The 27,845-nt window shown below is 44.1% G+C and overlaps 1 protein-coding gene across 1 annotated transcript in view; it reads right to left on the bottom strand.

Annotated features, from left to right (window-relative positions):
- Positions 1-4,893: 4,893 nt before the first annotated feature.
- COPE (COPI coat complex subunit epsilon) overlaps positions 4,894-27,845 on the bottom strand; it is a 26,499-nt gene continuing 3,547 nt past the window's right edge. Inside the window, exons 2-10 of the mRNA XM_074204725.1 lie at positions 22,952-23,014; positions 21,241-21,341; positions 19,410-19,562; positions 15,085-15,138; positions 8,984-9,065; positions 6,701-6,856; positions 6,176-6,244; positions 5,784-5,858; positions 4,894-5,141 (exon numbers count right to left, since the gene is read on the bottom strand). Coding sequence (XP_074060826.1) covers positions 5,094-5,141; positions 5,784-5,858; positions 6,176-6,244; positions 6,701-6,856; positions 8,984-9,065; positions 15,085-15,138; positions 19,410-19,562; positions 21,241-21,341; positions 22,952-23,014 — 801 coding nt within the window. The 3' untranslated portion in view covers positions 4,894-5,093. The remainder of the gene's footprint in view (positions 5,142-5,783; positions 5,859-6,175; positions 6,245-6,700; positions 6,857-8,983; positions 9,066-15,084; positions 15,139-19,409; positions 19,563-21,240; positions 21,342-22,951; positions 23,015-27,845) is intronic.

The following is a 27,845-nucleotide window of genomic DNA, read 5'->3' as shown; positions in this document are numbered from 1 at the left end:
CAATTCCACATGAATTTTTTACTGTGTACCAGGCACTGTGATAGGCATTGCTGATACAAGGACAAAAGTTCTTTGGAACTCCCTGACACACCCTCATTCCCTGGGAAACTCATCTTTGGGAAATCTCATTATTCATCAAGATTGAGTTTAACAGATTCTCACATTTCATCAGTACCCTCTGATCACACCCTTTGACTGAAAGAACCAAGCCATGGGCTCCACACAGTTTTTTCCTCCTTATTTCCCACCACACATCTTTGGAATTCTCCATAATGGCTCTTCAATAGCTAACACCCCCCCCCCTTTTTGTGTGTTTGTGTTTCCCCATTAGATTGTTTTTTTTTACTTTTAGAAAGGTTTTTTTTATTTTGAGTTTACAATTTTCCGCCAATCTCGCTTTGCTACCCTACCTCCCTCCCCCACAGATGTCAGTTTGTTAGTCTTTACATCATTCCCATAGTATGCACTGATCTAAGTTGAATGTGATGAATCCCATTAGATTGTAAATTCTGAGGGCAGGGGCCAGCTGTTTTTAACTGTATTTGTAGCTCCAACACGTAGGCTACTTTAAAAAATATTTGCCTGAGGTACAAGGGACCTAATATTCTACTTCTATCGTGCTGATTTGCATATGTGATGGACAGTTTAGTCAATCGAGCGCTGGGCTGGAGTCTGGGAGACTTGAGTTCAAAACTGACCTCAGACACTTAGTAGCTGTGTGACCCTGGCAAATTACTTAGCTCAATCTGCCTCAGTTTCCTCATCTGGAAAAGGAGCTGGAGAAGGAAATGGCAAACTATTACAATATCTCTGCCAAGAAAACCCAAGTCTGACTGAAACCAGAAACAATGGAACAACAAAGTGTTTGTGGTATCCTTCTCCAAAGAGAATGTAGGTTTATCAAGGGGAAGGGGTGTTGCTACTTTTATTTTTCAGTGCCTGGTACTATGAAATAAATATTTGTTGAATGAATGTGGCCCTGTCTTTATTTCCCAGAATGGCTCTCACCCTGGCCAGGTTGCAGACACTGCACCCGGCCTAGTCTCTCCCTCCCCCCAGGGTCTCAGTAGGAGGCCTGGCTTTGGCCCAACCTGCAGAATAACCATCAGGACTGGCCCCTTCCCAGTCTTTCCAGTTCCATTCTTCAGACCAGTTTTTCAGGGATGACGGGAGTGTTGCAGGAAGGGCCTTCTCTTTCCAGCCTCTCCCTGGCCCCTGAGCTGTTCCAAAGCTCCTCTGGCCCCTATCTGATAGGCTTAGTATTCATCAGTAACAAGAGAGGTGCTCTCTCTCAGGTTCTCCTCAAATTTCTTTTCAGCAAGACCCAGAAGCCCTAGGGAAGGGAAGCAGTCAGCCAGTAGGCCGGTGGGGAGGCACCAGCAAAATGACTTCGAAAATCATTCTTCAGGGCTGCTAGGTGGCGCAGTGGATAGAGCACTGGCCCTGGGGTCAGGAGTACCCGAGTTCAAATCCGACCTCAAACACATAATAATTACCTAGCTGTGTGGCCTTGGGCAAGCCAACATATTGCCTTGCAAAAACTAAAAAAGAAAAAAGAAAAAAATCATTTTTCAACTTTCTTGAAAAACACTTGTTGCTTGCCTACCATCCAGTCTGATACTCCCTTTCAGCTCAGGAATGGGTGGTATTGGAGAAACAGGCCAGGCAGGGAGCCAGGCTGAATTTCACCATCACTGGATATTTGGGAAGAGAGGCACCAGCGGTCCAGAGGCGGTGCCTCGTGTTGCCCTGGATGTTTATACGCATGGTGTCTTTCCCTATCAGGCTAGGCAGTCGGAAACTCAATGGGCACAACACAAACTTCTTTCATATTTCTCACAAGCACATCTCACAAAGACCAACATTCATCCCAACAACTGTTGGACCTAAACCATGTGGGGGCCAGGACTGCAGGCCATAAGGGGGTGGAGGGCTGAAGTTAGGGCTGTCTGCTCAGGGACAACTGAGGGGGAGGGAGAGAACAGGAGGGTGGGGGGGGGTTGAGATCATCTCCTTAGGGAGTAGAATTCTAGAATCTCATATTGGGAAGTTTAGTCCAAACCCTTCCTAAGAAATGGATTCTTCCCCCTCCCTTACTATTCTGACAAGAATATTGGGAAGGCAGCATTACTGGTTTAAGATTTGCAAAGCATTTTTTAAATATTTGACCCTCACAGATTTTGTTATTCTCCATTTTATAGATGAGGAAACTGAGGCAGATTTCACCAGGGTCGTACCCCTAGTAAATAACTGAGACTGGATCTGAACTCAGTTCTTACTGATTCCAAGTCCATTCCATATGCTACTTCACGTGACAAAGTCATTCAGCCTCTATTTGAATTCCAGTAGGAAAACCTGAAGGAGGCAAACCTTCATGTGGAGAGATGTGCCTTTTCTGGAACCAGAATCACCCAGCTTCCGTGGCTCCCAGGTACCTATGGGGTAAACGTTGCCTTTTTAGAGGAAGCAGATGGAAAACTCAAACCCTTCCACAGGAACTGACCTGTGCCTGTTGCTGTGTGATTCTGGACCCCCCCCCCCCACCAATAAATCCACATGACTTCCACACCATTTGCAGGTATGGTAGTTGCTCTTCTGATCCCATTCACAGGTGCATTCACCTTCACTGTTGTACATTGGCTTCGGGAGGCAATCACCCATGGAGACCAGATTCACCCATGGCCCCATTCTCACAAAAGACATTTTCATTACTGGCTGCAGGCTAATCCTGCTAATGGCCAGGAGTCATCTGCTTCTGAGCTAAGCATCTGGCACAAAGATCTTGGTGTTTCTTGAGGACGCCTTCATTCTGATACAAAAACAGGCTATGACAGTGCAATCCTCCATCTAGAAGAAATGGGTTGAACATAACCATGGCATGATAATAGGGAAAGGAAGCTGGTCCTAGCTTGAAGTCTCAGGTCCACCACTTACTAGATTTGGACCTTGGCAGGTCATGAGATCAGGATGGCCAAGGTGTTTTCGTTAAGTCAGATCTGACTACACTGATACTCCCCTACTCCATAAGCTCCAGTGGCTCCCTAGTACCTATGGGATAAATGTTGACTCTCATGGTTGGCTTTTTAGAGGAAGCAGGTGGCAAACTCAAACCCTGTAGCTGTATGCTTCTGGAATTCACTTATCTGTTTAACCTCAGTTTCTTTATCTGTAAAACTGGAATAACAGCATTTACTTGCCAGGATTGTTGTGAGAAGTAGATAACTAATATATAAAACCTCTCTCCAGCCTTGTAACTCCACCCCTCCCTTCCTGCTGGATTCTAGTTCAGCCATAGTGGCCCAGCTCTTGGGCTTCCCATGTCAGGTTGCCGCCATCTTCCTCTGGCAGTTGCCTGACATCCCTTCCCCCCTTCAGTTTTGGAATCAAATCAACTCTGCCCATGTTTCCAAACGCTTCACACCATCGCCATAACCTTCCTAATAGGTTGGATGTTGTTTCTACATATTAAGTTCCTCTGTATACATGCATAGTCTCCTCTGATATAATCAAAATTTCTTAAATGCATTTCATCTTTTCCTTTGATCTTGTGTGCCTATCAATGTGTCATACATGCTAGTTGATTGATTGGATCTCTGAAATCATCTAGTACCAAAGACTATGTTAAGCACTAAGGAGACACAGCAAAAACATGGTTCCTGTATGTCTTTGTAGAAGTCCACTATCTGGTTCTTGTTTTGCTATATACTTGGAAGAAATCTTGGGGGGAACACTGTGGTGAAGGGAAATAGGGAGACTATAATTGACACCAGAAGGAAGCCAGGAGGCAGAAGAGATCAGAGGAATTGTTCTGGATCTGGAGGACAATGGAAATGAATGGTATTGGGAAGTGGAATATCTTGTGATGTTAATGAAATACACAGGACTGAGCAGGATAGAAAGGTAGGAGGGAGGCAGGGATGAAGGACTTGGCTTTAAAAGCCAGAAGACTTTATATTGGGTCTTGGAGTTGTGGGAGTTGATTGAATTAAGAGAGGTTGGCATGGTTGAGTTTTGTGCTTTAAAAAGATTCATGTGGCAGCTCAGAGGAGGATGGGCTGGAGTGCAAAAGCCTTGAGGGGGAGGGTTTGAGGGAAGGGTTTGAGGAAAAAAGGGGTTCAGGTTGTACATTGGAGATGGAGATTACAAGAGAGATTAGGACAGATCAAGAAATCATCAAAATAGACATGATCATCTTATCCATGCGAGCTCATGTGATCACCATGTGAAATGCAAATGGAGAAAGAAGAGAGGAAGACCCAGGAGAGTATTGGGGCACCAGAGGTCAGGGAGTGAAACCCAGATGGAGATTCAGCCAAGGAGTCCAAGAATGAGTGTTCAGGAGTAGAGGAGGCTAACTAGAACCAGAGGGTGACTGATGGTGCCAAAGGCTGCCCAGAGGTCAAAAAGGTTCATGGGGCCCAAAGCCTCCAGTTGCTCCCACTCTCAACTTGTTTTTTCACCTACAAAATTTCAGCTCAATTACCACTTGGCCAATCCCGCCCAGGATGAGCTGAGAATCTAGTGAGGTCACGGATGTGAGCTAATGTTCATCTGAAGTTAATATTCCCCACCTGCACTGAAGAATGGGCTTCTAGGGGACAAAGCCTGGAGCCTCCTCCAGCATCCTAGGGATGGCAGAAGCATCGCATGAGGATGTGGCTCAGGTAGCTGAGCTGGGCTCATCCCATCTAGCTGCAGCTCCTGGCAATGAGCCCTGACATCTTAATTATCCATAGCTTCCATCTTTAGAGAAGAAGTGTGCAGTAGTGTCATCCCTCATTTTACAAGCAAACAGGAGAAGTGAGGAAGAGCCTAGTCCAGGGTCCCCATGCAGGAGGGATTGGTCAGCCTCCTTGACCTCCTCCCTCTCCCCACGGGACAAACACGTTAAGGTCCTTTATTAAAGAGCCTTTATTGAAAAAGGTGGTGTGGGTAGGAACCAGCCAGAGTCCTCAGGAGGAGCTTAGGGCAAGAAGCCAACACGAGGCACCCTCTGAACCCCAAATCCTGCAGGGATAGATGAAGGCTTTGCTTTGGGATGAGTGGCCAACCAAGGGGGTTTCCTTCATCTTCACAGACCCCTGGGGGCCTTCTCATGCACTTGGAGCGTACTGCAGAGTCAACCGGTCAAAGTCATTTTCCTTCAACAGAAAACAAAAGGGAGAACCCCATCAGTCTCTCCCAAGCATCCTAAGAAGTTGTGAGAAGGAAGTGACCTTAACAGGGTTTCTAATCCAGCCCCTGCCTGAAGGGGAAGCTCCCTTCTGTACAGTGGCCTAAACCACTGCTCCTTCCAGTTCCTGCTGTCAGTCCTCCTGGGGCAGAGAGCACACCTTCTCATGGGAGGCAGGCTCTACTCCATTTGCAGAAAGCTCTTCTTTACAATGAGTTGAGCTCTGTTTCTTTGAGATATTCTCCTGGTTCTGCCTTCTGGCTGCCCAGGGGAAGCTCTCCATGGTACAGAACAAGCCATGGATTTGGAGTCAGAGGACCTGTGTTCAGATCCAGTTGTTTCTTGGAACTTGTCCCCTCTGGGGCTCTGTTTTCTCACCCATAACAAGGAATGGGGTGGCCTGAATGGCTACTAAGGACACTTCCAGCTCTTCATTGTAAGATGTTTTGGGAGATTTAAATGTATCCCTTAAAAAGTGGGATCCAAAACTGGGCACCAGATTCCAGGTGGGCTCTGGCTAGGGCAAAAGAGAGCTAGCCCAGCCTGGCCTAAGCCTACTGAAGAGGCAGCACAAAGGAGAGGTTGGGGAGCTGGGGGGACTGGGGTTTACCTTGCTCTGGTATTCTTTGATGAAGGGATGGGATCGGTGGGCATCTTTCAATTGTGACAAGTATCTATTTGTGACCTAGGGCAGGAAAAAGAATCATTCACCTAGTGGATGACACACCGTCCCCAGTATTTGTTCTGTCTTTGTACTTTTGCTCTTCTCTCCTGCTGGAACAGCAGCCTCTGAGGCCTGAGTCCTTCCCCTCTCTCCCTGCTCCATCATCCTCTTATCCCCGAGACACTTGTCAGCCTTCACTCGGACACCTCTGGTGACAGCGATGCGGCAGAGTCTATTTTTGGACAACTCCAGCTGTCTTTCGTGTCCTTCGCAGAGTTGCTGTGGCACAGACCTGAGTCCGAGGGAGGGACACAAGGAAAGCACAATAGGGATCTTACCTCAGGGGGCTTCCCCAGATGTTGGGACAAGACAATGAAGTTGATGAGGGTCTCTGGGTGGCTGCTGTCCTGGAAGCAACAAGGAGAGAAGGTCCAGGGTGAGGATAGGAGCCTGTCTGCTTCCCTTCCCAAGTTCTCCCCATAGACTCAGGCATTTTTTTTTCCTTTGCCTAAGATTGACAACTCTGCCGTGTCTATGAGTGACTTCCTCTAGCCAGTGGGATCAGCCCTTTCTACAGCACCAGAGTCTTTATGAGGAGTCTGGTGCACAGAGGGGCTATGTCACTTTTCTGCTGAGCAGGTGCCTCAGAAGGGGGTTCAAACTCAGGCCTGTGCTGCCAAATCTAACCTTTGTGAGCAAAGGTGAGGCAGCAAAGCTAACTTTGTCACTCCCACTTGACAGAGATGACTTATCCACGGGTCCCCAACCAGTGGCTCATTGCCTCCGAAGTGGCTTTCTCTGGTGGAGAGGTGATCCTCCAAGCAGAAACCTAGGTGCCCCAATTGGGGGGTCTCAAAACTAACCTTGTCAAGTGCCTCTTGGAGAACTCCCTCAGCATCCTCCCATTTGCCCTGGGCCATATAGCAGGCAGCCTGGCCATTGAGTAGGAGTAGGGTGGAGGAGCACTTATCAGCCATCTCTTGGAAGATGTAATAGGCATCCTGTAGCTTCTCACCACCCTAAAAGAAGACACAATTGTTATGGCTTGGAGGTATGCCCTGCTGGCACCAAGGGACAACTGGGCATCACATCTTTATGTTCCGGCATTGAAAAATACAGTAATAACAGGCTTCCCTTTTCACTCACCCTCATGCCCTGTGGCTAGAGAGGCAACCCCACTAATTTGTCAAAGACACAAAGAACTTCAAGATGTGGAGGCCTTTTAAAGCTCAGAATGTCAGAACTAGGAGTTTTTCTGGCAAGTAGACTACCAGAAAAGATTACAGAACGTAAACAATCCAAACTAGGAACCCAGAGGTCATCTGTTCTATGCCCAGACTGGTGATTTCATCTGGGTGGGGAATTCCCAGCACAGAAGAAATGCCCTCCACTGATGCAGATGGTCAACTTTTCTTTAAGATTGAGAGGAAGATGACTGACCCTCCCTAATTTACCAAAGACTCTCAATTGGAGTTGTCTTACAGCAGAGAATGTCAGAGTCAGGGGATATCAGAATGTTCCTACTCTCCCTCCCCTCACTGTATGTATGGGGAAACTAAGGCCCAGAAAGAGGAAGGAACATGAACAAAATCAGACAGGTCAGGAGCAGGACTTGGGCCTCTCAACTGCCGGTCAGGTATTCCAGTTACTAAAGAAGCTTCTTCTGAGTCCCTCAAAGGCCTTGATAGCTCTGACTCACGTGTCTCTGAAAAGGCAAGAACTGAGGTCTTCAGGCTGAGCTCTGGAATTTGTTCAGTTACTGGAAATGGGCTAATAAAGCAGCTCTAGCCTCCTCAGGGAGAAAAGCTGACCAGTCCGCAAGTGGGAATCTTGTTTTCTCTACAGAAGTCAAGCCAGGGAAAAGGTCCAAGGTTTGGGGAAACAAATCTGTTGAGCTCCAGGACACTGGCATTTAACCTGGCCCAGGTGAATGACTGTGAATGCCTGTGTGTTCCTAAGAGAGACTTTACAACAATGGAGCAGCTATCTAACAAAGAAGCTTGTCAGAAACCTAGAAAGCCTAGCCAGGGACAAGCCAATCTGCCAAGAGAGGGAGGCAGGAAGAATTGAAGGCCTAGCTTCATCACTCCAAAGATGGATCGAAACAGAAAGAGATGGGACTAAAGAACTCTCAGAGAGAAAAAAACAGGACATGTGAGAGGCTGAAACAGGACATGTGAGAGGCTGGTTTGCAGCCTGCTTTCCTTCATCAGAAGAAGAGCCAGCCCTGAACCCGAAGGCAAGGCAGAGAGGTCCCCCTGGGATCCTCATTGCTGGGTCTGGGATAAGATCTCAAGGGAAAGCAGTCTAACCATAGTTCAAAATGGATGATTCAAGTCAAGTCTCACATTCTCTGAATGGGAACTCTGACTGAGCTGCAGTCATAGGGCAGGGTGCTAGGCTCTCTTATGTCCCTTTGCTATGGTCACCATATGGCCAGTCAAGTGTCACCAAAGAAGGACATACGACTAGGTCACTTGAGCTTGAAACAATCTCACATGTGGCCCCTGAAGGCAGAACTGGGATTAACAAATACGCTGGATGAAACAACTGGGGACATTCAGCTTGGAGAAGAAAGAGTCAAAGGAAATCAGGGCTGATATCTTCCAAAATAGGCAGGGCTATCACAAGGAAAAGGGACTAGATTTGTTCTCCTAGAGGGAGAACCGCCCTTAATGGGCAACATCAACAGGGAGGTGATCTGCTCAAGAAGAGGAAGAACTATTTGGCAATTTGTCCAGTAATGAACAGTTCCTGGCAGTTGAGGCCCCCATCACCAAAGGCTTTCTACCTCTTGGGGAGAGCCTAGAGGAGACTTGGAAACTGGTTGGAGATTTAGATAATGGCTCCTTTTTATGCCACAGTACTTTCCTGTAGAAAGAGATGTAAGGTTTCTGGAAATGAAAAGAGAGTCCACTTCCCTTCAGGAGATCACTGCACGCCAAGGGACTGAAGCAGGAAAATGTTTTCCATTCCCAGGGCCCAGCTATGACTGCAGGTCACTCTCCCTGGTTCACTCAGTACAGGAAGCTGCCTGCTGACCCCCTGCTCTGGGAAGTAGGCCTGGCTTCTCTTGGCCAGAAGTTTGTGTTCTGAGGTATCCTTTTGTATGGTCACAGCTGGGGTTTAGAGCTCTGGGGACTCACCATGGCCAGATTGACCCAGGCAGTGGCCAGCTGTGTCAGAGTGGCGTCCTCATCTTGCTCCTGCATCTTTTTTAGCTCTTTGCTATAGCAAAGGAAAGAAAGGAAAATCAGAACTGAGAAAGAGACTTTGGAAAATCGGCACAATAATACAATGTGGGTGAAGCCTTGAGTTGATTCAACTAAACTTAAAAGCAATTTATAATTTTTTACAAAGTCCGCACTCTCTGAAGCAGAGATGGCACTATCCCAAGGAAGATAAAGATAGAAAGTTCTCATATAGTTCATGACAAAACAAGACAGTAGAGAGATTCACAGGATGTAAGATGAACAATTTTGATTGCATAAAATTAAAAAGTTTGCACGTAAGCAGAGTTAGAAGAGAAGCAGGAAACTGGGAAAAAATCTGTGCAGCAAATTTCTCCAACAAAGATCTTATTTCTAAGATATTCAAAGAAATGAATACATTTATAAGAATAAGAGTCATTATCTAACAGATACAATGGCAAAGCATACAAATAGGCAGTTTTGAGAGGAAAGGCAAGCTATAAATAAATAAAAAAGATCTAAAACACTAATAATTAGAGAAATACAAATTAAAACAAAACATCTCACACCCATCAGTCAGTCTGTCAATGAACATTTATAAACACTTATTATAGGTCAGGTACTATATTAAGCTCTGGCTGGGAGAAAAGTTGATAAAAAAAATATGAGGGGGGTGCGCTAGAGTAGAGTCAGGAGGACCTGAGTTCAAATCTGACCTTGGATACTTAATAAGTATCTTTGGGCAAGTCACCTAATCCACTGCTTGCTAAAACTAACTAAATAAATAAATAAAAAGTGAAACTTAAAAATTAAAAAAAAGGAATATGAGGCTGTGGAAAGTTAGGCATGAATGTACTATTGGTGGAACTATGAACTGGTCCAGTCATTCTGGAAAGCAATCTGGAATGCTGCCCAAAGGGCCATCAAACTGCCTACCCTTTGATTTCATGACTCCACTATTAGGTCTATAACCCAAAGAAACCTAAGAAAGAGGAAAAACTCACATGAGCAAAAATATGAATAGCAGCTCTTAGAAACTGAGGGAGTGCCTATCCACTGGAAAGAGACTAAAGTTATGATATATGGCACATAGTACATAAATGAGGCAGCTAGGTAGCATACCTTTTGTGGAGATAACACAGGGTCTAGAGTCAGAAAGACTCAAATGCAAATCTTGCCTCAGATTCTATTAGCTGTGTAACCCCGGACAAGTCACTTCACCTTTGTCTCTAAGGTTCTTTTTTATTTATTTCATTAAATATTTCCCAATTATATATAAAGAAAATTTAATATTCATTAAAAAATTCTGAGTTCCAAATACTTGCCCTCTTTCCTGCTCCTTATGTGTCTTTGAGAAGGCAAAATTTGATATCAATTATACATGTGAAGTAATACAAAATACATCTCCAATTCAGTCACATTGCAAAAGAAAATTCAAACAAAACAATGAAAGTAGAAAAAAGTGCCTCTCTGCATTCAGAGTTCATCACTTCTTCTCTGGAGGTGGATACCATCTTTCATTATGAGTCCTTTGGATTATCTTGTATCATCATCTTGATCAGAGTAGCCAAGTTTTTTATAGTTGATCATCCTTATTTCCCAAGGCCACACAGCTAGGTAATTATTAAGTCTTTGAGACCAAATTTGAACTCAGGTCCTCCTGACTCCAGGGCTGATGCTCTATCCACTGTGCCACTCAGCTGCCCCATCTTTTGTTTTCAAAGAAGCCAATAGCATCACGAGGTGTTATCTTGACTTGTTTGCGAATTTGATTTAAGTGAGGCAGAGCTGCATGAAGTCATCAGCTGCAATTCTCAGCCCTCCATAATTATCAAAGTTCAGTGACAGGAAAAACATCAAGAGAATTGGATACAATAGATTGACCTTGGGGTCTTTAATGGCTGACCAGACTCTAAGCACTCCACAGTACCTGCTTTAGCCCTCTTCATGGCCACTGAAACAACCTGTTCTCATCCACCAATTTCACTGGAAGAAGTCTTTACATTCTTGGGGGTAGACACCCTCTACTTCACCAGTGGGTTTGAAGTCCACTGTTTCCCTCAATCTGGTTTAGTCCCCTACCAGACTGTGTACAATGTTCTGGTACTATTCACTTAACTCTGCATCAGTTCATATAAGTCTTATCAGTTTTTTCTGAAACCATCCTGGTTGTCATTTCTTATAGTACCGTAGTATTCTATCATAATCATATACCATGACTTGGCCAGTCAGTCTTCAATTGATGGGTATCTCTTCAATTTTCAATTCTTTGCCACTACTAAATACTAAATACTTTTGCACAAATTAGGTCCTTTTCTCTTTTCTTTGATCCCTTTGGGATACAGACCTAGTAGTGATATTGCTGGATCAAAGGATATGCACAATTTTATAGCCCTCTGGGTGATTTTCGAAAGAACATCAGTTCTGAATGACTGAATCTTCACAACTCCACCAGCAGTGAATTAGTGTCTCAATTTTTCCACAGGTCCTCCACTACTTATCTGATAGGTGTGTATTTTAATTGTATTTTAATTTGCATTTCCCTAATCAGTAGGAATTTGGAGCATTTTTTTTCATGTGACTGTTGATAACTTTGATTTCTTCTTCTGAAAATTATCTATTCATATCCTTTGATCATGTATTTATCAGTTGGACAAAGTCTGTCTGTTTTCTTAACTGTAAATCAAGATGATAGCTTCTACCTCTCAGGGTGATTGTGAAGATTAAATCAAATACTATTTATAAAGTGCCTTGAAAGCTCCAAAAAGGCTATACACACGCTAGCTATTATTATTATTATTAATCTGATGGAATAATATTATGCAGGAAGAAATAATGAAAGTGATGATTTCAGAAAAACCTGGGAAGACTTGTATGAACTGATACAAAGTGAATGTGAAAGCAAGTAAAAAAGCAAGAAATCAATTTCACAAATAACAGAAATATTGGAGAAACAAGCAACTTAAAAAAAAAAGATCCATCACAGTTCCAAAGATTCATGATGAAACATGGTGTCTATCTCCAGATAAAGAACTGATGTAATTGGGCTTTTTTTGGACATGGTCAATATACTGTTTGACTATACTTGTTTGCAATGGGTTCTGTTTTCTCGATTTCTTATTGGGAGAGAGGGGAGGGGAAAGGGAGAGAATACAACCTTAAAACAAAACTCAATTAAAAAAAAGGTTCCATACATAGCACAATATTTACTATAGCTTTTTTTTATAGTAGCAAAAAATGGAAAATAAGGTAGCTAACTATTGATTGGGGAATGAATAAGTTGTGGTTTTTAAATGTGATGGAATATTGCTGCAAGATGACAATACAAAGGGAAGTAAGCAGAACCAGGAAAGCAAGGTACATGGTGACTAGAACAAAAATGGAAAACTAAACAATGAAAATTTAATTATGATGACTTGAATTTGGCTCTAAGAAGAAATTCAGATTTCACAGAAGTGGGGGACTTTAGGTTTGGACCTCTGCCTATGTAAGTATGTCAATTAATTTTGCTGAAATTTTTCCTTTTAAAAATAAAAAAAAATTTCAATTCCTTTTGCTTTCTCTCCCCTCACCCCCAACTGAAAGGAAAATGAAACACAAAACTATTGTAATAAAAATGCATAGTCAAAGAAAACAAAGTTCTGCATTGGCTGTGTACCAAAAATCTATGCCTAAATTGTGCATAATGAATGGATACTGAGGTGATTGGAACTGAGCTTCATGAAACTGGGGTCCTTTGCAATCATGAATGATTTCTGTGTTGATCAGAGTTCTTAAGTCTTTAAAGTTGTTCCAATAACACAACATACACAGTAACTACAACAATGTAAAAGAACAAAAAAGATTGAAACTAGATACTATGTAATTAAAATGACTATGGATGACTCCAAAGAAAATATAAAAAATGGCCCTCTCCTTTTCTGTAGAAATAGGGAATGGGAGAGGGAACCTGCCAAATTCTGTTAGAAATGGTTAAATGTGTTTCAATTTGCTGAGCTGCTTTTTCACCTTTCTTTTCAATTCTTTATAATTCAGATAGGTTAAGACCCTGAGGTGGGGATGGGAAAGATATATTTAAAAAATGAAGATGAGGTAAAACTCAAAGCTCTTGAGTAACTAATCTCTTCCTCTTTCTTCCCAAACCCTTCTTCCTATATCTTCCCCATCACCCTCCCAGTCACCCAAGCTTGCAGCCTCTCTCCTCCAGTCCATCCTCCCCTCAGCTATCAATGTGATCTTCCTAAAGCAAGGGTCTGACCATATTACCCCTTAGTCAGTCAATTGCAGTGGCTCCTTATTACCTGCAGGATCCAATCTAAGCTCTTCTATTTGCCTTTTAAATCCTTTTGTCCCCTCTGTAGTCTTTTTATACCTCCCCCTCCCCATAGTCTGTGAGCCAGTGGCCCTGCCTTCTGGCACTCCTCAATGCAGACCCTTGAATCTCTTGGAAAGTCCTTCTTGGTCCTCTTTCACCTCCCTCTGCTTATCCCCACTATCCTTATACATACTTAGTTTGTTCATAACTGTTGGCAAGGATTCACCATTATACCATGAGCTCCTTGAATATAGACAGGGACCACATTTTTGCCTTTTTTTGTATCTCTAGCACTTATACTTAGCTCAGGCCTAGAAAAACAAACACTAAATAAATGTTAGTTGACTTGACTAGATATCAAAAAAGTTGCTTAAAAAGGAAGACAAAATCTACACCAAATAGTCTGACTGATTCTTACTGGCATAATGTAAAAAGTGCCCCTCAGTCTCTGGAAGGCATGTGGCACAATGCTACTGACCCCCATCTTACCAAGGCAGAAGCCTGGTTAGGAGAAAAGGGGAATACCTTTCTCTGTGGGTCCTATTTGTGTCACCTGCTCCAGGGAAGGGCATTCTCAGTTGTTGCCTAAACACCTCAACTAAACTCCCTGAAAACTTCCTATAGGGACCTTGGTAGGAAGCACAGTAGGTCAGCTATCAGACCTGGAGACCATGGTGCTGGGAGTATAGGGAGATGTCAGGAAGTCATCACTTTTTTTTGAAGTAACATGCCTATTAGTCATAAACCTATGCATGACCCATTTAGGAGCTTACCATATAACAGCACCGGAAAGAGGAAAGGGTAAAGCCCTAGTAAAGGACTTGAGTTAAATTCCAAAGTGGTTGGCCAGATGAAGCCCCCAGGGGGACAAACAATCCCAGCTCCTCAATGCCTCACTCTCCCTAGTCCAGCTTTTTTCTTCACCTATAATACAATGGGACTGAACTGGAAAATCTCTAAGGTCTCTCCCTGCTCTGACTTTGGACCTTGTACCCTCATCTGTCCACTCCTAGTGGTCTTCTAGTCCAGAAGGATAGAACAGAGACTGGAAGACACAGAGATAAGAGTCAAGTTCACAAGATCAATTGCGTGAACCCACGGAGTTTTCAGGACAAGGTCTGGGGCTCTTATGGGATCACAGGAGGCAGGGGCACGGGCCTTATTAGGTAGGAGGGAATGGTCAGTATGGCTGGGTGCTCTGTCCTGCTCAGACCACAGGAGGTCTGAGTCAGGAGGGCCATGCCCACAGGAAGGGTGTGGAGAGGGGTTTCAAAGCAAGTCATACAAGGACTAGATGAAGGAAATGGGAATGCTGAGCCTGAAGAAGAGCAGACTGGGGGGGGGGTATACACTTTTTTCTTTTTCTTTTTTTTTTTAGGTTTTTGCAAGGCAGTGGGGTTAAGTGGCTTGCCCAAGGCTACACAGCTAGGTAATTATTAAGTGTCTGAGGCTGGATTTGAACTCAGGTACTCCTGACTCCAGGGTCAGTGCTCTATTCACTGGGATATACACTTTCTTCAAGAATCTCAGAAGTCTGTGTCCCCTGAAAGATAAATTTGATTTGTTCTGCTGGTCCTTAGAGGCAACAGCGAGGAACAAATGGGAAGCAAGTGCAGAAAAATCCCTTTATCCTCAGCACAAAGGATAAGGTTCCCACCAATTCATTTTGGTGGGCAGTGGGAGGGAGTGGTGTGTGAGTGGGGATGCCAGCGAAATATTGGACTAGAGTTGCAGACCTTACCGGGCCAGGTCCAATCTGTCCAGCTTCAGAAGAATCTGCACAATCATGGCCATGCTGTTTGGAAAGAAGGAAAAAAAGGAGGTCAGCTCCAATCTCTCAAAATTCAGGCTAGAGCACCCTGAGCATTTCCCATCTTTTCCAGTGGCAGTACTGGCCAAAGGAAAAAACTGAAGTGTTTGGCCTCCCTAGCATCTTAGCACCCCCTTAGGAAACTGGGGCCCAGGAGATCTCCTCACAGCCCTGCCAGATCTCAGGACACATTCCCTGGGAACTCCTCCTTCTCAAGGGTCACAGGGATGGGAGAGTGGGGGGGGGGGGGGGGGGAATTATCAGAGCATCAAGGAGAATTCCAGAAAAATTAGCATCTGAATGGTGAAAGCAAAGAAGCCAGGAACTGTCTCCTAGCTACCTCAAACTCAGGGGTAGAAAACAGGGCTAGAGAGAAGGGAGAGCACAGAAAGGATAGGAAATTCAGAGACAGTGACACAAAGGGCCTGAAGAGTAAAGTCATTAGAAACCCTTGAAACCTGCAGAGCAGGAAAAGACAGATCATGACCCCCAGGAAGGCATGCTGTGACCCAGTGAAGTCAGGGGGTCTGGTTTTGGATTCTAGCTCTTCCCATTCCTCATTAGTGGTCTTAGGTCAGCTGTACTCATTCCTGGAGTCTCAGTTTCTTCATCTGTAAAAGGGGGACGGTCCTCTTCACATTCTCTAGTTCATGGGTTTGTTAAGAAGCATTTAGAGATAGAGAAGTGTGAGCTATCAGGACTTTCTATGTCCTCTTGCTACCACTCCACTTCAGGAGACCATGATCTATAACTTCCTCCTGCTTCAATCACAGTATGGACCTGGCAACCCGGTGACCAAACACTAGCTGAAGGAGAGGAAGGGTGATGGCCTCAAGGTTAAACCTTGACAGAAGGTGTTATCTCTAAACTAGGAGTGGCCAAAAAACCCACTAGGAACAAGATCCCTCCCGGTTGGGTGGGTGGGTGGGTGGGGGGTGAGGAGAGACCTGCTTTATGGGCATTTGTTAAAATTTCGGATCTAGATGCAAGGAGAGCAAGTCATGGACAAGTCAGGGAAGACCTGGCAGATGTCATCTCATTTTCAGTTTCTTTTTTCTCTTAAGAGGAGCAGAATTTTGACGGTAGGTCTTGCTTGTTCTTAGATCTTTGATAGCAAATCTTGTTGCTAATTCACTCCTATATAACCCCATTTGGGTTTTTCGGGAAGAAACACTGGAGTGGTTTACTATTTCCTCCTGCATTTTACAGATGAGGAAACTGAGGCAGACAAAGTTATATGACTAGCCCAGGGTCAAATAGCTAGGAAGTGTCTGAGGCCAGATTTGAACTCAGGAAGATGAGCCTTCTTGACTCTTGGCCTTTGATTCTATCCACTTTGTCAGCAACATGCTTTCAACAAATATTTACTAGGTATCTAATATGTACCAAACACTGTGCAGGGGAATTCTTCCTGGGGCTTGGGAATGTGATACAAACATGAGTAACTACAACAAAAGATACTGAAGTTCATCAGAGAAGCGTCAAGTGCCAAGTGAGATTCAAGAAGAAAAGGGTCATTAATAACAAACATCTGTTATTCTCAACTGGGGTTGGGGAATGGGAAAACTCAAGGACAGCGCCATGAATAGTATGGTCTCGGAGCTGGGGATTTTGAAGCTTCCTGACTAGCTCAAAGGGTGGCTGGGCAAAGAAGCAGGAGAGAGTGGAGGCTGGAAGATCTAGAAAGAGGCTCTGAGGCTCTAAAATCAGGGGGATGATGACGTGCTGAGCTAGAGACTTGGAGATGAGAAAAGAGAGGAAGAGACCCCAGAGAGACCAGCAGGGGCAAGGTTTAGTGGCTAGTTGTGGGAGGTGAGAGGGAAGAGAAGCAACTTAGTGTTAAGGTAACAAACATAGAAGCCTGAATGACTGGGCCACCACAGACAGAAAGAGTCAAGGGTCAAGGAAGAGCAGATCAATACACAAACAAAGAAGCTCTGCTTGGAACATGTGAAGTCCCAGATGGAGGGATGACCAGGCAGCCAGGGATGCTAGAGGTCTTTGTCCTCCCTCCCCTGTAAGAACCAGAAGGATGAAGAGTCGTCTCAGAAACCAAGAGAACAGGGAGAATCTAGAAAGGTGGGCAGATTCATTGAGTCAAAAGTCACAAAGCAGCCAATGAGGATGAGAACTGAGAAAAAAAAAAGACAACTGGATTTGGCAATAAGCAAGGGATAACAATAGGAATCCTAGCTCAGTCTTTTAGAATGCAGCAATGTTTATAGTAGAAACAGTGGAAGACAGTGGTTAGAGACCCTAAACCCAGAAAACCCAGGCTCAAGACATGTCCTGGCTGGGACCTTAGGCAAACTCTCCCCCAGGTTCTAGGATGAGAAGGTACCAGTGAAATCACAGGTCCAGTTCCTATCCCCACTCTTCTCTCACATTGAGATACCAAGGTGCAAAGCAAGTCAATGGAGCTGGCAGGGGGCTTCAGAAGACGGGATGGGGCAGGTGGCAAATGATAGGGGTCTGAGAAGAGCTGGGAACAGGGAGACCAGGAGTGGCCATTGAAACTTTTTCTAGAAATTTCATACTATAGGACAGGAGACACAGCAGATGGCTGTTTCATTAATATAAAAAGACTAGGTACATGAGAGGGCAGGAAGACGGGAGAGCTGGGATTGAAAGCACCCTTCCAGGTAGGGTGAGTCAGGGGGCTGAGGTGGAGAAGTGGGAAGCAGAGGAAGAAGCTGAAAGAGTTCTGTCCAGCTACACTCAATCTTCTCAGTGTATCTCATTTTGGGAAGGAGGAGCAGGTTTAGAATAGTTGCTGAGGGGAAGGGGCAAGGAACAGAAGGCTGGCTGAGCAGCAGAGAGGGCCCAACTGCTTCAGGTACTCCCAATGTACAATGGCAAAAGCAGCCAGTTGTCAGATCTTCCCCAGTAATGCTAGGCAGCTTTGGAAAAGAAGAGAAAGAGAAAAGCTGATGACCAGAAGGTAGGAAATGGGGGGGGGGGGGTAGGGATGCAAGGGAGGGGGGCCCAAGTAAGCAAATGGCCTGAGAGGGGAGAGGTTGAAGGGTAGGGGCAAGGAGGGGAAAGGGGTCTAAGAGCAGCTCAGTCATACGGGGAAGCCCCTTTCCTGAGTGTTGATCATACTCCAATTGGTATTTATGGATACCTCATCTCCTGAAGAACAAGGATGTGTCATAGAGATTCTGCTCTAATAGGGACCCCAGGGCCATCTAGTGTATCTAAAGTTGAGGAGAGTGAGGTCAGAAGTGAGGACACTCTCCTGAAGTCATTCCACAGGTGGTACAAGCAGCACCCTTCCCATTGTACCTCACTGATTCCTCTTTATACCAGTCACTGAAGATCATATGGCATGTTACATAATAGGTACTTTATGTATTCTCTAAAACACAGGTCCAACCATGTCACTCCCCTGCTCACTAACCTCCCATGGCTCCTATTGTCTCCACTATCTGATCAGAACCCCTCCCTTTGACTCCCTCCCTTTCCAGTCTTCTTCCCCCTCACAGCCCCAGTGACAAAGTGACAAAGGCCTCCAGGTTCTCCCTCCCAAGACTCTCCATCTCTCACCATTTTTTCTGGCTCTCCTCATACCCAAGCTCTCTCTCTCATTTTCTCTGGCTACCAGCTTTCCTGGCTTCTTTCAAAATTCAGCTAAACTCCCACCTTCTGCAAGAAGCCTTTCTCAGAACCCCCCTTCTCTTTGAGACCTCCCTTTGACACTGCCCAGTCTATCCTTGTCCTGGGAGTGATATGTATGCTGTCTCCTCTGTTAAACTGCAAGCTCCTTGAATCCAAGGACTCCTTTTTGCCTTTGAATCCTCAGCACACAGTAGGTACTTAATAAATGCTTGTTCATTTGACTTGCTGTCTATTGAACTGAGTCAGCTCTGGGCCTGCTGATCTGCTGACTGTTAAGGGACAAGTCATCACTGAAGACAGAGAGCCCACTGGGGCAGGGCTGGGCAGTCAAACACAAAGCTGCTTTCAGCCACCAGAGGGAATAAAGGTGCTTTCAGGGCTCTGGCCATGGCCTTGAAGCCCAGTCCCTCACCATTCAGGGAGGAGCGGATGCCGAGAATACAAATGTGGAGGCTTTGGAAGGTCCTGCATACTTCCAGTTGAATCTCATTCAACTGTTTCTATGACAACAGTCCAAAGAAACTCTTTGCATCCCAAAGAATGTGTCTTTGCCGCTGGCCTCCTCATGGTGCTTGTTGAAGGGTGCTGGGGAGGGGGGAGGGCAGGGAGAGGTGTTGATGAAATACAACCACACTCACCACTCCAAGCTCTCCCCCTGGTGCAGTGTGCGGAGGGCAGCATCAGGGTTCTTGTCATGGAAATAGATGGAAGCAGCCATCAACAAGAAGGTGGTATTGGTCACATCAACATTCTTGGCCATCTTTCGGTCCAGGTCTGCAACAATTGCATCTCTGTAAAAATAGAGATGATCAGGATTTAGGCCCCTTTCCCCCCCCATTCCCTGGGATGTCCTGGAGGATTAATTCCCTGGGAATTAATCCTGTGGGAAAATATTCTCATAGACTCAAAAAACCACAGACTGTCTGAGCCAGACAGGATTTCAGAATGCTGGAGCAGGGAGGAAGCTTAGGAATCATTGGGCTAACTTAGATAGACAGATAACATTTCTAAGTGTTTCATTCAATTGATAAGGTGCTTTGGAAAAAAATAATACCTTCTGCTCCTACCAGATCCCTGTAATCTCTTTCCTCTGCCCCTGCCTGCTGAGATAGGCTCAACCGGGATACAGCTAACACAGAAGATGGGATGGATGCTTAAGTCCAGGCTCAGGACAGTCCAATGAAGAATCACTAATAACCCTGGCTTCTGTTAAGAGTCTAAAACTAGGGGCGGCTAGGTGGCGCAGTGGATAAAGCACCAGCCTTGGAGTCAGGAGTACCTGGGTTCAAATCCGGTCTCAGACACTTAATAATTACCTAGCTGTGTGGCCTTGGGCAAGCCACTTAACCCCATTTGCCTTGCAAAAACCTAAAAAAAAAAAAAAAGAGTCTAAAACTAGCAGTAATTTCCCTCTCTGATTCTCATTTTTCTTCATCTTTTTTAAGGGGAAAAGCTTTAAATTTATTATAATGCATCTTAAATTTGACAACTCTATTATATTTATGTAGCTACTCACAAAGAAAAATTGTGGAATTAGTAGATTCATTGCTATCTAAATTAGTGCTATCATACAGCACTGCAGAAAATGGGGTTCACTTAACTTCAGTCCGCAAGATTATTTCTGATTGTATGAGTCTCATTTTTCTTTAATCAAACAATGAGGTGTTGGGGGGGAAATTATTTTGAAAGGCCTTCTAAGTCTGACATTTTGTGTTCTAAGGGTCCTCCCCCATATTCTGACATTCTAAGTTCTAAGAACCCTCTTAGGGGTAGCTAGGTGGTGCAGTGGATAGAGCACTGGCTCTGGATTCAGGAGTACCCTAGTTCAAATCGGGGCTCAGACACATAATAATTACCTAGCTGTGTGGCCTTGAGCAAGCTACTTAACCCCCACTGCCTTGCAAAAACTAAAAAAAAAAAAAAAGATTGGTGGTTGGAAGGGAAGAGTAGACATCCATAGGACATTCTCCTTTATGAGATATAAACTCCAAGAGAACAGATTTGAATTACAAGAACTGGAAAAGACTCATTATAATCTCAATGGGCTGGATAGTAAGAAGCCTTTAATTAATAAGCTAGGGGTAGGTGGGGTCTGAGGGGTCCAGAGCCCATGAAAGCATTTTTCTTGTAGGCTCATTGGTCTGCTTTTGGAGCAAACCTAGGGTCTGGCCACAGGCCAGGCCAGAAGGTTCTCTGGGAATTTGCATTCAACATCACCAGAACCCTGAAAATCTTCAACCAATGGCCCCAGCCAAGAGCTCAAGACCTATCAGTACTAGCCCTGGAAGCCCTAAGAAACCCCAGCCCTCAATTGGGAACCAAAAAACCATTCATATTTTCTGATCCCTCAATTCTCACAACAGGCCTATGAGCTAGGTAGGCAAATATCACCCCCATTTTACAGATGAAGAAACTAAGGCACTACCATTTTTGAGTACCTGCCCATTTGCACCAGCCCCTCCCTCTCACCTCTGGCTTTCGCTGGAAAGATACTCTGCAAACATTCGGACAGCCTGGAGCTCTGGGGAGGAGTTGGTTTTGATCTCATCCAGTACCACACCATACTTTCTCTGAGGAGAGCAGAGATGTCCCATTGAATTATTCCCTCAAAATATTAAGGAGTCAGGTAGGGCAATGGATGGCATACTCCAAGGGAGCAGCTTCAGTACCAGCAGCCCCAAGTATGCCTCTCAGAGGCATTGGGTCCAAGGCAGAAGCCCTTGGACTTGGAGGTAGGAGGCCTCCTATAGTTCTATAGTTATTAGCCATGTGGCAGCTGAGAGGGAGAGTGGATGGAACACTGAGTCAGGATGATCTAAGTTCATATTTAGCCTCAATTACTTCACCTCTGTGTCCCTCAGTTTCCTTATCTGCCCAAGGGGGAATCATAATAGTAGCTCCCTCCCAGGGTTGTTGTGAGGATCAAATGAGATAATATAAGCAAAGCACATAGCAGAGGGCCTGGTACATACCAAGTGCCTTATAAATGTGTGTTAGTAGTAGTGTAGAGGTTAAAATTTTAATTTAAATATCATTGCTATCTTGTTTTTACAACAATTATATTTCTCAATATAATTTCTTTATTCTTGTGCTCCCAGGGAGCCATTCCTTCTAACAAGCAATAAAAAGGAAAAAGACAAAATAGTTCAGTAAAACTAAGCAACGTACAAACCTGGTCCTATATTCCAGGGAGTCTTTCCTGCCCTAGAAGGAGGGGGAATTTAAAAGGATAGTTGTACACTGCAAGTACCGCTTTTGGGGGGAGCCAGACCATGTGGGTAATGTCTAATGAGGAAACTTCTCTATCAGTGTAGACTAGCAAATTTATAATCCAGAATCTTAGGCATTTCTCTGGGGCCCAGAGAGGCTAAGGGCATTCCAAAGGTCATAAAACGAGTCTATTGCTGAGAAAGGACCAGAACTCATAGCTTCCTGACTCCAGTCTTGTGCTATCTGCTTGGTCCTGCTGCCTTTAAAGAAAAGGTTAATCTGAAAAATTTAGAGAAATCTGAAGACTTACTTGAATTGATACAGAGTAAAAGAAACAGAACCAAGAGGCTAGTATACACAACAATCACAATGACATAAAAGAAAACAATGCAAATATTTCCAAATTATGATCTATGCAAGGACTATCTGGATTCCAGAGAACTGATGATGAAACATATCACATAGTCCATGAATGGGTTTGTTTTATTTAACTGAACTCCTTTCCTATAAACAGGATTCTATTGGTAGTAGTGGGAAGGAAGTTATTGGAAAATGAAGCTAATTTGAAAGGTATTAAAAATATTTTGAAAACAAAGTACCGTCCCTCTTTCTGAAGTTGTTTCTCTGTTTTAAGAAAGGAGGCTTATCTTGCCTGCAGTCTTTAAAAAAACACAGCAATATGAGAGATTAACAGCTTTTGGACCTTCACCTCCTCTTCAAGCAAATGAAAAACTTAGAAGAGAATATCTCTGAGGTTCTCTTTGAGCTCTCACAATTCCCATTCCTTGCAATTGTAAAATTCAATGTTTTATGCTCCAAGGTCCCTTCCAGCTCTATCATCATTATTATCTGAGATTTGTTATAGAAACAAAGCAAATGGATAATGAGAGAGAACCTAATCTTGTTATACAGGCACGAGAACTCTGTAGGAAGGATGTGTGTGAGTTACCAAGTCTGAAAACATAATTACCTGTGCAAGATAAGCTCGGTATAAAAAGACATCTCTTTCCACTTCTTTTTCTGGGCTGGAAAGCTAGAGAAAACAAAAGAGATTAGGATGAGCACATATGTAAACAATCAATCAACAGCTCCTAAATTTATGTCACCTATTTTATGTCACAACAGTGAGTGGTGGTGTGCTAGAAAAACAGAAAAAAGGAAAAATTTCCTCCCCTCAAGGAGCTTACATCCTATGAATAAGTTTAGTATACACACCACAAATACAATGGATATAAAAGGGAATTGAATGGTCAGGCAGGCACCTGGGACAGATCAGGCATGGCTTCATGCAGGAGAGAGCCAGGAGCTGAGCTTTGAAGGACAGCTGGGGATTCCAGGTGTCAAAGGGAAGAGGAGTCAGGCATGGAAGACAGTTGGGCAAAGACTGCAGGACAAGGAAAATAGAGACTTATTTGAGAGAAGTCCAGTTTGATTGGATCACAGAATTTGTGGGAGGGAGTTAAGTGCAGAAAATCTGGAAAGACAGTCAGAGCCTAATTATGAAGGGTAGTGAGCACCCCTAGTTTGTAGCACGTCCTAGACAAAATCGGGAGCCCTTGAAACTTCCTGAACAGGGTAGAACAGGACAAGTTTAGGCCTGATTACATGAATTGTGGATCAAGGAAACTAGTGAGAGACCTTAAAAAATTGGATCCAGATGGTATAGAATGCCAGGATAAGGAATCTGTACTTTATTTAGCTGGCACTGAGGAATTATGAAGTTTTTAGGTAGTAGAACAGTAAGAATTTTGTATTAGCAAACTTATTTGGCAAGGGAGAGACCAGAGCTAAGAAGACCACTTTGGAAAGGTGAAAAATGCTAGAATGAGGGGGATGGCAATGAATGGAGAATGGGAGGAGACAGACTCTGGATCCCACAGGGGTAGAATACAAAGGACTAGACCGCTAATTGGATGTTAGGACATGGGAGCTGGGGTTAGTTCTTTAGGTGACTGAGAAGCAGAATTCTTGTATGTAATGTCTTATGACCAGGATGCCACACATGAAACAGAAGAATATAATGAGACTTGTGGCAAGTCCCAATTCCTTTCTGTCAGACAGTCAGAATCAGTGACAAGAACTCAATGAAATGTTGGTTCAGTTCATGAAATAGATTCATCTGTTGACTTTGTATTTTCTAGGGTCACTGAACTGGAATGGTTTGCTTCAAGCTTGGACAAGTCCTTTCCCCTCTCTGTGTCTTCCTATATAAGTAAGTGAGCTGAATGAAGGCTCTCCAACCAGTCAAGGCAACCATTACACATTAATGGTTTCTATGGGAAAATGTAACACAAACCCCAATGCATTTCTGAGATGTGTTCTGTGAGCTTTTTAAAGCTGACGAACAGCACACACCAAAGGTCAAAAAGGCCTGTCAAACTTGTCAGCTTGGAATTTAAAGTCCTTCCCCAGCTGATACTAGCCTTTCTGTCCAGCATTATTTTTTAAAATTTTATTTTATTTAGGGGCGGCTCGGTGGCATTGTGGACAAAACACCGGCCCTGGAGTCAGGAGCACCTGGGTTCAAATCTGGTCTCAGACCCTAAAATAATTACCTAGCTGTGTGGCCTTGGGCAAGCCACTTAACCCCGTTTGCCTTGCAAAAAAAAAATTTATTTTATTTAAAGCAATGGGGTTAAGAGCGATTTGCCCAAGGTCACAGAGCTAGGCAATTATTAAGTGTCTGAGGTCAAATTTGAACTCAGGTTCTCCTGACTCCAGGGCTGGTGTTCTATCCACTGTGCCACCTAGCTGCCCCTCTTTCCAGCATTATTGAACAAGACTGGGTCAGTCACACCCCTGTGCTGTTCTAGGGATCCAGCATCCACCTCTGGATGCCTCAGTCTGCCTTTCATACTTCTGATATGCTACCTGCCTCCTGCTCTCTGCCTCTTACAATCCTTAGTTTCCTTAAAAAACTCATTTCCCAGCTCTCCAACTCAGCTCTTGCTTTGCCTCAATGAGAATTTTGTTTTTCAAAAGGTAGAGGAACCAAAAGGGGAACTTCTATTCTGGATCTGATATTCACTAATAAGGAGGCATTAGTTGGAGTGGAAAGGATGGGAACTTTTGGGGAAGTGACCATCCCATCCTAGAGTCTGTGGTGGAGGAGAGGAAATTTGGGCATGGGCATACCCTCAATTTTAAGAAAGTAGATTTTAGATTTTTTTAAGGGGTAGAGCCAAGATGGCAACAGGAGAAGAGCATCTCTTAGTTGCTCTATCTCTATAATATTTCAAAACTCATAAAATAATGACTCTAATTAAATTTTCGAGAGACAGAACCCACAAAAAGATCCAGTGAGGCAATTCTCCAGCCCAAGGTAACCTGCAAAATAGTGGAAAGGTTCCACTCCATGGGGTTAGAGGGGCAGCCCACTAGAGTAAAAGAACTTCAGCCTCCTGGAGGCAGCCCCAGGGCACCTGGGAGCTGCAACTCACGGTAGTAGGAGCAGTTTCCTGACCTATACCTCAGGGTGCACCTGGCACAACTTGGAAGAACAGTGGGAGGGGGAAGCACATGAAGCCCAGCCCTCAGGACACGTAGCGCACAGCTTGGCCACTGCAGCCCAGACAGCCCTGGAGTCAGGCAGAGCCGGTAAGTAGGAGACCCCAGGCAACTGAGCTTTGAGTACTCAGTATACCCAAGGTAGGGGAGTGGAGAGAGACTTCCGAGGTCTGTCCTCTGTACCTGGAATAGGACTCAGGGGTTCTGAACACATTTGGATCCTGATTGCAGTCTAGGCCCCCCCATAGAACAGCAGGATCCCCTCCACCTCAGCCCCGTGGCAGAGAGGTGCGTTTGTGGTCATTCACAGACCTGGAAGGAAGACAGAGCTTCACGCACTGAGATCCTTGTGGGGGGGGTATCCCAGGGGGTATCCCAATAATAATCAAAAGCTCAGGAAGCACCCCAAAACCAGGCACAGGCTGGGGAAATGAGTAAACAGAGAAAAAAGAGGAACACCAATGAGAAATACATTGTGTTTGATCCCAAGAAGGATCAAAATACTCAATCTGAAGATGAGGAAGTACAAGCTCCTGCATCTAAAGACTGCAAGAAAAACAGAAATTGAGCTCAGGCTATGACAGAGCTCAAAAAAGATTTTGAAAATCAAGTGAGGGAGATAGAAGAAAAATTGGGAAAAGAAATGAGAGAGATGCAGGAAAAACATGAAAAAGAAGCCAGCAGTTTAGTCAAGGAGATCTAAAAAAATGCTGAAGAAAATAACATGTTAAAAAGCAGCATAGGTCAAATGGATGAAACAATTCAAAAAGTTATTGAGGAGAAGAATGCTTTAAAAAGCAGAATTGCCCAGATGGAAAAAGAGATAAGAAAGCTTTCTGAGGAAAACAAATCCTTCAGATCTAGAATAGAACTAAAGGAAGCTGCTGACTTTACGAGAAGCCAAGACACAATACTTCAAAACCAAAAGAATGAAAAATTAGAAGAAAATGTGAAACATCTCATTGAAAATACAACTGATCTGGAAAAGATTTAGGAAAGACAATTTAAAAATTATTGGTATACCTGAAAGTTATGATCAGGAAAAGAGCCTTGACATCATTTTTAAAGAATTCCTACAGGAAAATTGTTCAGATATCCTAGAAGCAGAGGGCAAAATAGAAATTGAGAGAATCCATCGATCTCCCCCGGAAAGAGATCTTAAAAAACCCAACCCCCAGGAATATTATAGCCAAGTTCCAGAGCTCCCAAGTCAAAGAGAAAATATTATAAGCAGCCAGAAGGACACAATTCAAATATCATGGAGCTGCAGTCAGGATCACACAGGACTTAGCAGCAATTACATTAAGGGCTCACAGGGCTTGGAATATAATATTCCAGAAGGCAAAAGAGCTCAGAATGCAAATGAGAATCAACTACCCAGCAAAACTGAATGTCCTCTTCTAGGGAAAAAGATGGGACTTTCAACGAACCAGGGGAATTTCAAATGGCCAGAATGGCCAGAGCTGAACAGAAGGTTTGATCTTCAAATACAGGACTCAGGTGAAGCATAGAGAGTGGAGGAGAAGGGTAAAATATGAGGGACTTAATGATGATGAACTGCTTGTATTCCTGGCATAGAAAAATGATGCTGATAATGCTCATATGAGCCTCCTCATTTGGTAGAGCAGGTAGAAGGAGCTTTTATAGGGGAAGCACAGGAGAGAGCTGAATTTGAAATATAATATATTATAAAAATTGAGTCAATGGCTAAAAGGGAAATGTAATGGGAGTAAGAGAAAGGAGAGGTTGAATAGGCTAAGATATTTCATATAATAAGATTTTTTTATTACAATGAGCTATTGCAATGATATGGAAGGGGGGGGGAGGTGAGGGGGAATGAAGGAACCTTTGCAATCATCAGAGGTGACTAGGAGAGGAAACAGCATATATACTCAATGGGGTATAGCATCTAGAGTAAGAAGGAGAGAAGGGAGACGTGGGAAGGGGGGGGGAATGTGAGTGATGGAGGGGGGGTGGAACGTGGGAAAGAGTGGTCAGATAAAACACACTTTCTTTTTTACTTCTTGCAAGGGGCTGGGATTAGATGGCCTGTCTGGGACTACAGGGGTGGTAGGTGGGCTCAGGGCCTCTTGGCTCCAGCACCCTACAGCACATTTAAGAAGAGGGACAAAGTGAAAGGAGAGAGAAAATAGTGTATGGTAGTAGGGAAGTATGAATGGAGGGAGTTGTAATCAGCAATGGCAACAGTGGGGGAAAAAAAATGGAAGTAGCTTTTGTGATGGACTTATCATAAAGAAAGTGATCCATAGAGCTGGTGGTGTTGGAACACAGACTGAAGCACATTTATTATTATTATTATTATTATTATTATTTTGTTGTTTTGTTTTTGCAGGGCA

The sequence above is a fragment of the Macrotis lagotis genome, chromosome X (genome assembly GCF_037893015.1).
Source record: "Macrotis lagotis isolate mMagLag1 chromosome X, bilby.v1.9.chrom.fasta, whole genome shotgun sequence".
Classification (NCBI taxonomy): Eukaryota; Metazoa; Chordata; class Mammalia; order Peramelemorphia; family Peramelidae; genus Macrotis; species Macrotis lagotis.
Note: the sequence above shows the minus strand (reverse complement) of the source record. Positions and strands in the feature narration are given on the sequence as shown.